The 14,953-nt window shown below is 37.4% G+C and overlaps 1 protein-coding gene across 1 annotated transcript in view; it reads right to left on the bottom strand.

The window, feature by feature from the left end:
- The window catches only part of PRIM2 (DNA primase subunit 2), a 120,944-nt gene that overhangs the window by 5,204 nt on the left and 100,787 nt on the right, over positions 1-14,953 (bottom strand). Inside the window, exons 11-12 of the mRNA XM_026844065.1 lie at positions 14,464-14,546; positions 1,546-1,614 (exon numbers count right to left, since the gene is read on the bottom strand). Of these exons, the coding sequence (XP_026699866.1) occupies positions 1,546-1,614; positions 14,464-14,546 (152 nt within the window). The remainder of the gene's footprint in view (positions 1-1,545; positions 1,615-14,463; positions 14,547-14,953) is intronic.

Here is a 14,953-nt window from a genome sequence, read left to right as displayed (position 1 = left end):
TATACAGGAAAAAGTAAGGGTTTGATTAGCTGCTTAGATGTCACCAGCTTCAGAGATACATCTTTTGACCACCCCAGGAAAAACAAACAAACAAACAAACAAACCCAACCCACCCCACCCCCCGAAACATTACTAAAGAATATAGTTTTAGGACAGAAAATTAATTCCAAGCGGGCTGGTAACAAGTTCAGCAGCTAAATTCTCAAAAAAAAAAATGCATTCAAACTACAGAAAGTGCCTTTCTGTGCATTCTGCTTTTTCTCACTGAAGAGACATCAACAGCAACAGCAAAGGCAGATATTTATATTACCACAAGACTGAAAAAAAAAAATTATTTTTTTGAATTTGACATAGAAGAATGGAAAGACAGCTTTCCTAAAATGCAACAGATCTTCAGCACTGTGCTGATTTATCCTTTGGTGAATGTTGACCTTGGGGTCTATGGTCATCTTGGGAAAATATTATTTCTATCAACTTAGTCTTACACAGGGCAAGTGTTATCTAAATTTGAAATTGTACATAATTTTAAATTTTCTTCCAGATCATTAGACCCGTTTCATCTAAAACTGTAAGACAAAGTGTTCCTCTCAGATTACAGCTGCCAAAACAACACTGTATACTGGTTCAGAGTACACCTTTGCTATACATTCACACCTATGATTGCTTGAAATCTGAGGAGACAGTCCCATTTAAATCAAATGTGAAAACCAGTAAGAACAAAAAAGCCAATGGTAAATGTCACTGGGTGGGTGATCTAATCTTCATCCATATCTTTAGCAAGGCTGTTCCAAAGTCTGCTGTTTGAATGGGACATTTCCATTTTTTTTGTGAAGAGAACAAAGGTATAAAAAGGGCTCTGGGTTTTTTGTTTTTTGGGTTTTGGTTTTTTTCCTTGATGACAAGGAGTCTTGAACTAACGCAAAAGCTGGTTCTTTGAACTGGAAAATCACACAGGAGATGGACTGTGGCCACTGGCTATCTTACAATTTTGTGAAGAATCTTACTTTAATTTTGCCTATGATTAAACAAATGGGAAAGCTCTGAGAATGTTCATCTTGATTTAAAAACTAATCACAGAAGACTAAAACTGTGAAAAAATATCAAAGGAAAATTAACAATATTAACTATCTATGTGCTAGGAGATTTAAGTTTTAGTTACACTTTTTAGATCCTTTTTTTAATTTTTAAGGTATATCTTGAAATATCAAATTGCCTAACAGATTAAAAACCACAAAATTGATAAAGACCAGGATACTGAAAAAGTGGCTTGAAATAGATAAAATTCAACAATATTGACATTTTCAGGAAGAAAGCATAATCTTTAATATATCTTGTAACAGTCAGGGTATTAATAATGTCAATATATAAATGCAGAAAATTACAAAAGTATATTTAAAATTATTACAATGAAAACTAACAAGGAAAGACAGCTAATGATGGATGTAGAAACTGCAAATAGTCTCTGTGCTTCATGCGTGATTTCAAAGGCTTTCCTCAAGACAAAGACAGCGATTACAGTTTTAACAAAAATTAGTAGCTACTTACATCATGCGTCAACTCAAAGTATTTCTGACAGGCCAGCTGGTAATGCATGCCCTTCACCAATTCCAGGATCTATACAGAGGAAGAAAAATGTAACAGGTACAGAAGCAGCACACTTACATCTTGTTGATACTTACCATGACAAGATATTTCACAACAGCCTAGTATAATAGCTCATGGAAAATTGCTGTACATGACATCTTTGACATTTGTTTGGCCTACTAATAACTGACAACGTTTAGACATACTTAGTTCTTTAAAAATACCCTGGCCTCATTTAAAACAAGATAAAACCTCAGGAAGATATGCCTGGTCCTTAAAACCTAATTTCAATACTCAACTTCAAGAATAAGTTGAATCTGTATTTTGGCAATATAATTGTGACAGTTATTGTCAAACTATCATAATGCAACATCACTTCCATAATTGCAGACATAAATCTAGTAATTCAAGTGGTTGAAGCATGAAGCAATCAAGGACACAATTTGTATTTTTATTTTCCCCATTATCAGTTCATGCAAATGCAGAATAAAATACTACTGTGCTCCCATCAAGAAGATGTAATGCAAATCCTTTAGACAAGTATCTATGAGAGGGTAATGCTTTCACCTTCAATCAGATTTGTCCTTTTTGAAATGAAGTTATTTCTAGTCAAGCTCAGCAGAATATGTGAGTGAATAGCCTGTTTTGAACACCTATTAGGAAAATCATGCCATCTTTTGTAAATACAATTTGCTTCCCAATTCTGCTTCAGGTAATCTCTTCTATACTGCATAAAGTCCCATTCTTATCACCAGAATGCAATGCCAGTTAAATTTTTTTAAGTTTCATCACCTCCTCTCTCCTTTATATAATCAAAATATATGCTCTTTCTGCTTATCAAACAGAGAAAATTGCTGGAATTAAGAGATAGCCTCAGTGGAAGGAAAAATAGTTTTCAAGAAATGTTAACTTCAAGCCCCTTTCCCAAGCTTGACCTTTGTGTCAAGCACAGCAATACACTCCAGTTTAAATCCCTGCTGTACTCATTATTGAATGCTGCCTTGTATTTATTGACAGATGTATAAATAAATTACATTTGCTGCATGGATAAAAACAGCAACACACTGCCAAGAAAGTACTTAGCCATACTGTTTCTCTATAATAGCCCAACTGATTACATTTCTATCCCTCTTGCCACCTTCTGTTAGATCTTCTGTAAAAGATCAGGGCCAAGGCCAACTAGGCAATGAACTCTGAAATCTGGCACTATCTGTGTACACTTTTTTTTTTCCCCACCTCCTCCCTCCTTTGAAATTGACTGAAAAAATTAGTGTCACATTAAGTAGATAAGGATTGAAGGAAATTCATCTATTCAAAACATTTCAATTACATATTGCTTTATGTGTTCCTGCTTGTTCCTCACAATAAAAACCACGAAATGCAAAGGACCTATATCCATTTTTAAGTGTTAACTACATTGTATGTATGTACTTTTTTTACAAAGTATTTTTCACATAATTTGAATTAATGATCAGAAAACTTACATGTCTGTTGGTTAGTTGAAAGAAACATTCATAATGCTCTGAAGCATTCAGACTTTTTTAACCTGGATTTTCCAGCTGAAATAAATCAACTAATTTAATCTAGTTCATTAATACTTTAGGTTTTCTCAGAATTATTCATTTAATCAAGATTATACCTAATAAAAATTATATAAATAAAACTTCTCTAAATTTAAGTGTAAATACATTTTAAGACTCAAGTGAGCAAACAAACACTTAAGTATGGGCAAATTCTAAGTATAAACACCAAAAGTTTAAAAGCATTAAGGTTCTCTTGTAATTCAAGAGAACTTTTTGAAAAAAATTATCAGATAAAGGGCTAGTAGTCATACTGTGGTTTGTTTTGAATCGCAAACCGGTTACAGATGCTTTTTGTATCAATTATGCTGTTATCCAACTATCCTGAAATGCAGAAAAACCAAGGATTATCAAAGCTAGTTTTTAATTTGCCAATTCACAATGATTCCCAGGATGCAAAATCAAGCTGCTGTTGTCTTCTCTGACACTTCAGCAGAAAAATGGTAACTTCAGGCGACAGATATCGGAAGAGGGATTACTGATCAACACAGTACAGATGATGACAGAATAAAGGGACACTTATAAAAAAATCCCAGTTTTGTAGGAGACATTATTCTGAGCAAACTATTCTGAAACCAAGCCCATCTAAACCCTTGACTCATCCTTGGGAAAATCCTGACCCACCTTTAAGGGTGGAGAAGAGGACTTGATTGAATCGATGCTGCTGATATATGAAAACTATAATGGTCATGTTATCAGAGCTACCCTTGAGGCACTTTTAAATTCTTAAAGAGCAACAATGATATTTTGCAGCATCTCAATCTTTACTGCCCAGCTACACTGCCATTTCACGAAGGAACCACTGTCCCACTCCCTTGAGACGCTTTCTCAGACCTCTCAGAAGCTATTAGACCTCCACATGAATTTTTCTGCTATACTACTATGAAGACGTATATCTTGGAGAATAGCTGCTAGAGGAACCTCTACCAGCATACTCCAGTGAAGTTTGGTAACTAGGTCTTCACGCTGCTTCTTTTCCTGACATCGATAGAGTGGTCCCTAGAACAGATGCTCACCAAAACACACCAGAGACTTTAATCCAGTTTGTTAAATTTATTAATGTTCATGATGGCACTAGTAGTCATCCTTTTACTCCTGCTTCTTTACCCTCTCCACCACATCAACTCCCCAGCTTTGACTGGTTGGCCAATTTCAGCCAAATTTGACAGGGAGAGACAACAAAGCTAGACAATTCCTACATGTTGATTAAAATTTGTGGTTGGGTAGAAAAACCAGACCAACATTTGTGGCTCATTCAGAAAAAAAGCAGTTATAATTCAGCTCCTACTCATTCTGAGAGGCAGCCAGTGATAAGCCTGATATTTAGCACACATGTAAATTTAAAATGACCACATCACGGTGAGCCAGGTTTACCTTCTGCATATACTATAGGGTTGCGGAATAAGGGGCACATTAAACATATCTAAAGAAACAGTTTAGTAGATTAGCTGGCTTTAATAGAGAACAAGCTGCTAAGAGAAGAAACAAAAAAAGGTTAAAAATGTCAATAGAATGGAGCTCAGGTAGGAGTCCTCTGTGTGAGAGAAACTAACAATCCTCTATTTAAATAAAACAGAATTATCATTCATAATAAATATTATCTTTCCCACTACATTTGTGCACATAATGAAAGCAAGCTTGCAGCTGTTTTTCACTAGTGTTACCCAGAAACAGATCTCCAGTCAAAGCCACCTGAATTCACAGCAGCAATCTTTTGCCTATATATATGAAGATATTTACACTACATTGCTTTGTTTTTGCAAGTAAAGGTACACACTCGAGGACTCTTCTTGTTAGACCTTATGTGCCTTTCCTTTCACTGCCATCTGCAACTTGCTTTTCTGATGTTGCTTTACTGACTACTAATGAGGTTAGGATGATGTTTGGCAGCTGTATGCAGCCACCTGCTTTATAGATCCTCAGCATTCAAAGCGAAGATGTTGCATAGCAGAATAGTTTGGGGTCTGTAATTATCGGTTGTTATCTTCACTTACTCAAACAGTTTGTTTTATTTGAAAAATGCAGAATTAACTTATATTTTCAAAATTAAAAGCTTTCCACTATAGTTTCAGGTAAGTATGACTCATTTCTAACTTTCCTTTCATTTCAAAGGTGGCTGAAGATATGACTAGGTGCAACTGCTGGAGTATATCTGAACACATTCCAGTTTTCTTCTTTTTCAGGCCAGCTTGTGACCATCTCAGCACTAAGTCCTGCCCCAGGACTCCCCAGTGCCCTTTGCCTCCTGGTCAGCACAGCTATCTGTTCTTTTTGCTACTTTCAGATATTTCCTTCATATTTTAAACTGATTTTGAAGGTTTCATGTTTATAATTTATGCATGTATAGCACAGTTTTCTAAGATTTAAGCCGTTTTCCCTCATGGACTCACTTAACAAGCTACGAAGTCACTGTTTCTTTGTTACAGCTTTGCCAGAGCCACTCTTCCTTTTATATTCTTTGACTTGTCTTTTGTAGTGAAGAGTACTTGACCACAGAGTGTTCAGAATTGCACATGGCAATACTTAGGGCATCGTAACAGATCAATTTCTACCCTGCAATTTGCATCACAACTTCACAACTGTCAAACAACAAAACCTAACTGTATTCTAGCACAGATTATAAAAGTAAGAGGCGGTGATGATCTAGAGGAAGGTATTTTTTATTAATGTCTCAAAAATACCTGTATTTCCCCCCCCATTTTTAATGCATAGTTTTTCTAGCCTGAAGTTCTTACTTTGTGTATGTCAGTAAGGAACTCATTAAATACTTAACAAAAGAGTAAGTGAAGGTCAGAATGAAAAGAATATGTCAATATGTGACCATATTTGCTGTAGCAACCTCTGGGCAGCTTATTAAATGAAGACAGATGTTAACTTAAACTCAGTTAATAATTTTATAAGTCAGAGAAAGTATGATCTCAGATAAAATGGGGAAGACATACTCCTAACACACAAGTATTATTCTCAAAATAATGGAAAGGCTGAATGCTGTCTCCCATTGATAAGTGTTCCCCATCTACAGAAAATACATGGAAACTTTCAACACCCGAATCTACACCACAGTGCCACAAAGATTTATTCTGACTATGAAGTTTCCCTGGATAAACTTACTTGTGAGGCTTTTACACTGTCCACTTTGAAAGATTTAATCATTTTAAAGCATTTACAGGTTTTGATGTAGTAAAGACAACTACCCAAGAGATTTTGGACAGTGAAGAATGGGTCTTAGCCACAAGTTGAGAAATCTGAATGATGTACAATTTCTGGATTCAAGGTCTAATGCTTCTAAAAAATTCTTGGCAGCAAATATGTAAGGGTACCTTGTTTTATGATTTGAATTTTAGCTAGTTAATTTGTGGTGGGATTCCTTCTCCAGTAAAAGCTCACAAAAATCTGTGTTCTAAGTAAAAATGTGGATTTGATGAAAAGAAGTAAATCAATACATAAGAAGTGCCATGTGATAATTGCATCAATTAAGTATTACATCCACAAGTTGAAAAAAACAAGACTTCAAATTGGAATTGCTGAAAGAAATTTTAAGAAATGCTGATGTACAACATTTCACTGTAATAATGAGTATCACATAAGGTTTTCTATACCATGAATATGAAATGTTCTTATATTTTTGTTTCAATTTTATATATTTCCACAATAAATATTGACAATAAAAGATCTCTTATTTAAACACTTAACAAAAATCTCTTACTTATACAGTACTTGCTCTTATTTAATCAGAACTTACAAAAGCACTACCATTAAGATGTCTGATGTTAGGGCAAAATTCTTCAGCTGCAAGGGAAAATATTTTTACAGCCAGCAATGATCTAAAATTTTTCTAATATTAGATCATCAGAAGGGAGAGTGTGGTTTTTGCACTGTGGTGGGTGTTGAGGGGATTTTGCTGGTTTAGGAGTTTTTTGCTTGGTGTTTTGTTGGGAGTTTTTTTTAATTCATGGAAACATATAGCCATATCAGAGGCCTAAGCACTGATTAGCTTATTTATTTCCATTTCTGTGAAGACTCTCCAATCCCCCAAAACACTAAATTTGTTAGAGAACATTAGCCAAAGTTCAATGACTCAATCAAAACCTTTAATTTAATCCAATTACAGAAAAAAGCATTTTTAAAAATTGAGAACAACTGTACTAGAAAGAACAATCATTCTTCTGAAGCTATCTACTGTTCATTTACATAAGCATTTTTCCCTGAAGAAAAAACAGTAATTGGAGCAAACGCAAAAAGGATGAGTCTTATACCCTCTATTTCTCCTGACTGTAGAACCAGAAATTTTTGCTACCTTTTGCTTTTGCTATTGTGATAGAAGTGAATTAGGAAAAAGGTAATTTCTCCAAGAAGGCTTTCAGAAACAAAAGATATTTTGAAAGAACTCCAATTCAAAGCCTATCATATCTATTTTTCTATTTGGGATATGTAGGCAACACATTACAGTATATTTAGTACAGCACCACAACAGATGTGTTTATCTTAACATACGCTTTAATCTTTATATTCTTCAATTTGATTAGCTATTGGCAAACCTCAATTCATAAAGATTTTACCTGATTAGCAGAACACTAAAGACAGAAATTGGATGTAATCTGAAATACACTATAAATTCAAATGCTATACAATCACACATTCACATATCAGATGCTCAGCTAACCATATTACTTTTCCAAGAAGCATTTTTAAAACAAACAAAAAAAAGCTACTGTGACAAATAAAGAAATAGCCTAACGTAAGGAAAATGTGAAATAAATACAAGTTAAATAATTCAGTTCTTGGAATAAACATCAGGATTAATTCTTTCTGCTTCAGGCTATATAATAACTGGGCAAGACATGGAAGTCATCTGCTATATTACCTCGGGAAGATGACTTCAGAAGATACAACCTCAGACAAAATACAGCCCCAGAGAATCTGGACTGGGATAGCAGGGCTGGATCTAGATCCTTGACAGCAAGCATTCACATATTCAAATGCTTTGGTCACTTTTTTCATTACTGATTGTACTACAAAATGACTGCAGTGAAAGCAGTGCAATGCTCAGACTGTTTACAAAGTTACGTGAGGTTTCCATCTTTCCTTTTTCACACCTAGCCTGTGCACAAATTCAGTTGGAAAAGCACTATGAGGATGTGGTTTGTTTCCACTACAGGCCAGCCAAATGCTTTATCTGTATGAAAAAACCTCAGGAACTTACTGGTCTTAGGAACCTTGAAGGAAAAGGTGTACTCCTTATCTCAAGAGTATGAAAGACAGCCCTAGAAACAGAAGACTGAGAACAGCACTGAAAAACCAACCATCTTGGGTAAAGCGACAACCATATGGGCTGGACACTGACTCCTGTCACAAATACCATTTGCCCAGAAGAGTGCCCTGGAGTAACTAGTCCAACAAAAACTATGGGACCATACAGAAGTTTCAACAAGAACAAAACACTCCATGAGTGTGCAAACAGAACTGTAGGTGTGAGCTCTGAAAATCTCATGACCTTGCATACAGATATGCTTCTTCAGACCCAGCATGAAGATGTCTTAAAAACCTCACTTGTTTCCATGACAATAACTATGTAAGATTCGCACATTGACAGGTAAACATCTGAAAAATTTTAAGGCAGAAACCATCCAGCCAAGAGATCTCCTACATATAGATATTGACACATTCTTGAAAAGAAGCATGCCTTATCAGTACAGCATATAAATAATCTGTAGCCCTGAAAACATTTAGTTTAGATGAAAAATATATGACTAAATAAAACAAAGATTAATCTCCTAAAATTTAGACAACACTACAAGCAAAACCTACAGTTCATTTTAGGAATAATATTATCTCAAAATGGAAAGAATTGGTGAATTAAAAAAAAAGAAAAGGGGTATTCTACTGTTCTGTTGCAACTAATGTCAGCTGAAGATCATAATTCCTAGAAAGGCAAAAAACAAAGCAAGTGCCCATTAGTTCAAAAAAAATTATGAACAGCTGAGTTTAGATGCTGCTGGGAGACTGGGTTCTCACAGAGGAAATGCCATAGCTAAACCTTTAGAAAAAAAAACAATTAAACCAAATCATTTCTGAAGATGAAGGATTCCTATGCAGCCAGTTGTTGGCTGAGTCAGTTCAGAAAGTTGTATCTTTTCAAATCCAGTAAATTATTGTAAGTTATAGGTAAAAATCACATATTAGAAGAATAGTGACCTTGACATACACCAAATTAAAAAGTGGTATTCCAGGCCACAAGTTATGCCCAGCAGAATGTTTCCTGATGTTAATCAATGGCACCCACTTAAGAAATGAGCAGGAATACTCTAGTTTTTAAAGTCAAACATGAGGTAGCCCAAACAGGATTGGGATTTGGTCAGCAAACTTGTCCAGATTCTAGAATTAGAAGGTCTTAGCATAGCGATCGAATCCTGGGATTCCAGAGTGAAGTAGCTTGATACCAAACTGTCTTTGATTTTTTTTGTCCAGCAGGAGCATTCTTGTTGAAGTATCAAAGCAAGAGCACAGAACAGTTTTCCCAACTAGGGAAGCTGACCGCAGTCCCACCAACTGTCCATCACACAAACAGAAATAATAGCACTTCTTGTTAGATGAACAGTTCTATTTTGGAGTGCTCCATTCATAAAAGGTGACTTCTAAGATACCATTCCACACTGATGCGATCCATTACATGTGTAAGTTTATGTACTAATACATATGTTTGGGTTTACTGCTCAGTGTATTACTTTCACAGATCTTGCAGTATTTTGTTTTGCTGATACAGAACTTGGTAGTGATATAATATCTGTTGCAGGCAGGGAGGGCTGAAAGACTAATTGATTCAGGAACAGAAGGTATATTTGGTTTGCATGGCCAGGTTTTGGTAGTGGGGGGGCTACAGGGATGGCTTCTGTGAGAAACTGCTGGAAGCTTCCCCCATACCTGACAGAGCCAATGCCAGCTGGCTCTAAGATGGACCCACCGCTGGCCAAGGCTGAGCCCATCAGCGACAGTGGTAGCACATCTGGGGTGACATATTTGAGAAGGGGTAAAAAAACCTGTGCAATTGAAACTGGAGAGAGTGAGAATATGTGAGAGAAACAAATCTGCAGACCCCAAGGTCAGTGCAGGAAGGGCAGGAGGTGCTGCAGGCACCGGAGCAGAGGTTCCCCTGCAGGCCGTGGTGCAGCCCATGGTGAGGCAGCTGTGCCCTGCGCCCCTGGGGGGTAATGGGGGGGCAGAGACCCACCTGCAGCCCGGGGAGGACCCCACGCTGGAGCAGGGGGATGCCCAAAGGAGGCTGTGACCTCACGGGAAGCCCACACTGGAGCAGGCTCCTGGCAGGACCTGTGGTCCCATGGAGAGAGGAGCCCACGCTGGAGCAGGTTTTCTGGCAGGACTTGTGACCCCGTGGGGGACCCGTGGAGGATCAGTCTCTTCCTGAAGGACTGCACCCCGTGGGAGGGACCCACACTGGAACAGTTTGTGAAGAGCTGCAGCCTGTGGTAAAGAATCCATGTTGGAGAAGTTCATGGAGGACTGTCCTCTGTGGGAGACACCCCACCCTGAAACATAGTAAGAGTGTGAGGAGTCCTGCCCCTGAGGAGGAAGAAGCAGCAGAGACAACAGGTGATAAACTGACCACAACCCCCATTCCCCATCCCACTGTGCTACTGTGGAGGAGAAGGTAGAGAAAATCAGGAGTAAAGTTGAGCCCGGTTTGAAGGGAGGGGTTGGGGGAAGATGTTTTTAAGATTTGTTTTATTTTTCATTACCTACTCTGATTTGATTGAAAATAAAATAAACTAATTTCCCAAAGTTGAGTCAGTTTTGCCCATGACAGTAATTGGCAAGTGATCTCTCCCTGCCCTTCTCTCAACTCACAAGCCTTTCCATCATTATATTTTCTCTCACCTGTCCAGCTGAGGACAGGCATGATAGAGCCACTTTGGTGAGCACCTGGCATCCAGTCAGTGTCAATCCACCTCAGAAGGTCTGGTGTGCTACCTTTCAATGTGATTTCCAGATTGCTGTAATTTACACTCGACAGGGACTGCAAATCTTGAGCTTTCATTTTAATTTCTTAAAGCCACTCTTAGTTGCAGAGAAGCATGTATCACTACTAACCTGGAAAGCAAAAGTCTACTGTTCACATGATCTTAAACCTGTTACCACTGCAGAGTCTCATTGCCAATCAAGAAGCTGGGAAACAGCTGAGCAAACAACAGTTGGTTCAAGTTACTTTGCACAGTTTTCATATAGAGTCTTGTAAAACATCCAAAACTGAATTTTCAAACTGTCAAGCACAAACCTGCTAGCTAGCTGCAACTGGTATGGGCTCACTGTAAATTTTGATAATATTTAGACTAAAAGTGACATGTTCTATCTTCCCATTAATAAAGAGACATCACACAGAACTACCAGTTAGGTAGGAACCTGACCACAGGTTTTGAGGACAGACTATTTAGATGAAGAAAAACAGAGGTTTGACAGTCCAGCAAGACGAGGGTGAAGATCCTGGGAAGCTGAGGATGACCCTGGAGATTGGCGATGCATAGAGATGAATGCTGGGGAATGCCCTGGGACTACAGTCTGTAATAGGCCTAAGACTGTGAACTGCAAGCAGCTGCAAAGCAGGTACTGACACGAGTCTCTGCCCCATTCTCCCAGACCAGCAGTGCTGGGAAGGAAAGTTGAGACCTCAGTAAACACACCATCAGGGTGGGGAGCAAGTGACAGACTCTGTAAGACAACCAAGCAGGGGTATAGTTCTATTCATCTTGATTCTTAAAGAAACAAACAAACAAAACCCAAAACCAAACCAGTATCCAGATCCACTACAAGCTATCTTACCGTTTCACCTGTGATACCATGACACACATTTGTTGATGATTCAACTACTTTGTATGCTGTCACTCATTAAGTGAATGTGAGACTTCCACTCCTTGCAGACAGCGGAGAGTCCTGGAAAACTGATGTGAAACACCTGTTCCTTTTGAGTTTGCTGTCCTATGCATGTGGCTACTTGAGTATCCCCTCAGTCCAGAAAAACACATTTATCTCTACCATAAACCAGGCAGAGAGAACTGAAAAAGCATTTAGGTACATACATTGATCTGGTTTTGGAAACACAGAAGGGAATTTTTCACTTTGTGACAACCTACTTGTCTAGAGCATATAGAGCAAGAGAAAACACTAACAAAGTCACATTTGAAGACAGAAAAAAAATTTTGGAATAAAGCAAGGAACAGGTGTAAGAGGCCCTGAGCACCAGGAAAGACATGCCATTCATTAAAAAACATAGCTGAAAGGTCAAGCTCTGAATCATTCATTAAAACCAGAAACCTGTCAGGTTGTAAGGAAGCTTTCATTTGATCTGGAGTTAACAAGATGTCTAACAGACTCAAAGGGTAAGGCTTGAGTGAATGTCAATCTTGAGGCTGGGATACTAGAAAAGCAACTACATCAGAGGCTTTGAAAGACTGGCAAACCATCCACCCCTAATAACCATTCACTAAGCTAAAGAAAAATCAACATTTCTGATACCCAGCAACTATCACCAGCAGAGAAGACTGTCTGGACTGAAGGATCCTGAACTGTTATTGGTCATGTAAATGTTACTGGACCATGCAAATGTAGCAACAAGGAGTGGTAGCAAATCTGTGCAAGATCTTGGAAACATATGTAAACCAATCCTCCTCTTCTACTGAGTATCTCAAAGACTGTCTGATGTAAGCTTTCATTTTCTGAAAAGCCAGCCACAGTCAACTTTTTTATTTGTTATTATTATTAGCAGCTTTCAGGTGGAGGGTGTTTCATTTTGGGTGTGTTTTGATTTAACACTAGAAGTGACCACTGCAGAGCCCTGTACCTCAACTGCACTTGAACTGACACCACAAAATTTGTGGACAGGACAGCATCCATTTCAGGGCAAAGAATGCTGACAGAGTTTTTCTCAGTTGCTTTTGATAAGAAAATTTAAGACTCCTAGTGACTCTCAATCCTATTTTACAAGGGGAAAAAAACAAACTCACACACAAAAAGTAAGACCCAATTCACATCAAATAAGGAACTATGTTAAATATAAAGATATTGCCCTACTGTATAAATTCACTGAAGAAATAACCTCTACTAAATCCTGCTCACACATAGCAAGGCAGCTCAAACAGTAAATCCTCACCAACCTTTGCAATGATTAACAGGATAAAAAAAAACTCTCAGAGCAGCATCAATTTTTTGATGCATATAAAAGGAAAAAAGCCAAAGGAAAGCACCTTTTAGTGCCTGTCAGATATACGGAAGACAGTCAAATGCTTATTTATATGAACCAGGAGAAAAAACAAAAGAAGAAAACATTCTAGGATATTTCAAGAATTTGTCAAGAATTACAATGAGTAACAATAAACACTGTAAAACTATTCTCTTTTAATTTGTATCTTAATTATTCTTTCCAAGGGAGACTACTTTAAGTGGAACTTTCACATTCCTTTCTATCTCGCTCAACACTGTTGATGCCTGACAAGCCAATAGTGACACTTCACACGAACTAAAATGACAATTTAAGGTTTTTTTGATGTATCTAAAGCAGGTTTCAGGTAGTTAACATACACAACTTTTTGCTCAACTGCCTCAGCTTAACACTAACCCATACATCTTTCCCTAATGAAGTTGATGGCATCCTTTTATAGCCTCAACATCTTGCTAGAGCAAGTAATGGGAGTCACAGTCCTTCAGAACACATCTCAAAAAGTTCCAATTCCTATGCTGTCCTTGCTATATAAGATAGGTTTTCAATTTAATGTTACCTTTAAAAAGCTGCTAAAAAATCTCTGCTTGATTTCACTAGGCATTTCATGTGCTTCTGTTGTTTAGGGGAAGTAAGCACAATGGATGATTAAGAATGTATGTTTTCTTAAGAAGCCTATTACAGAAAACAATTACTTATCTCTCCTGACTACACAGTAGAGTCTTCCACAAGTCCCTGTAAGAATGAAAATAAATTCTCTAAAATATTGCCACATTCATTTAAACTCTTTTTTTATCACATTGCAGTAAAATAAAGTAAAACAAAATTCTTCATTGTATCCACTATGGTAATAAACGAACTCATAATACTAAAAGGTAAAAGGTGATGACAATAATCAACACATCAGTGGGAGCACTGGAGCCAGAAAGCCAAGATTCTGGTTTAAACCTTTTATAACAAGAAATACTTCACAATACATACTGACAAATTGCATATAGCATTCCTACACAAATAGAAAGTAAAATTGAAAAGCAGTACCTTATTAACGAAATTGCCAAACAAAATATGCCTTACCTGAGTTATTCCACTGGGAGGGATCTTGTATGACTGCAGCTTCTGCTTCAATAGCTCAGGATCACTGTGGCGGAATGGGCACCCTGACAGTAAAAAACAAGCAAGCTCACAAACAAGGCTGTTTACCCAAGAGTTAGTGCAGTAAGGCACTCAAGAGAGCAGCTAAGCTGTTCCTAAGCGTCTAACAGCTTATTAATAAGAAAGTTAATTACCCATGTGTACAATTCCTTACTTTTAAAAATATTTTTTCTTTTTTTTGGGTAATATTTATTCCACTGCATGGTTATCAGAGCACCACAGGCTCAAGAGTTACATAAAATATCCCAGCATAAACAGGCCACAATTCTCATTTACTGACAGGAAAGTTTTAGTTAGTTCCTTATTTGATGTGAATTGGGTTTTACTTTTTGTGTGTGAGTTTGTTTTTTTCCCCTTGTAAAATAGGATTGAGAGTCACTAGGAGTCTTAAATTTTCTTATCAAAAGCAACT

Source organism: Athene cunicularia (assembly GCF_003259725.1).
Source record: "Athene cunicularia isolate RWA chromosome 3 unlocalized genomic scaffold, athCun1 chr3_part1, whole genome shotgun sequence".
Taxonomy (NCBI): Eukaryota; Metazoa; Chordata; class Aves; order Strigiformes; family Strigidae; genus Athene; species Athene cunicularia.
This window is presented reverse-complemented; position numbering and strand designations above follow the sequence as displayed.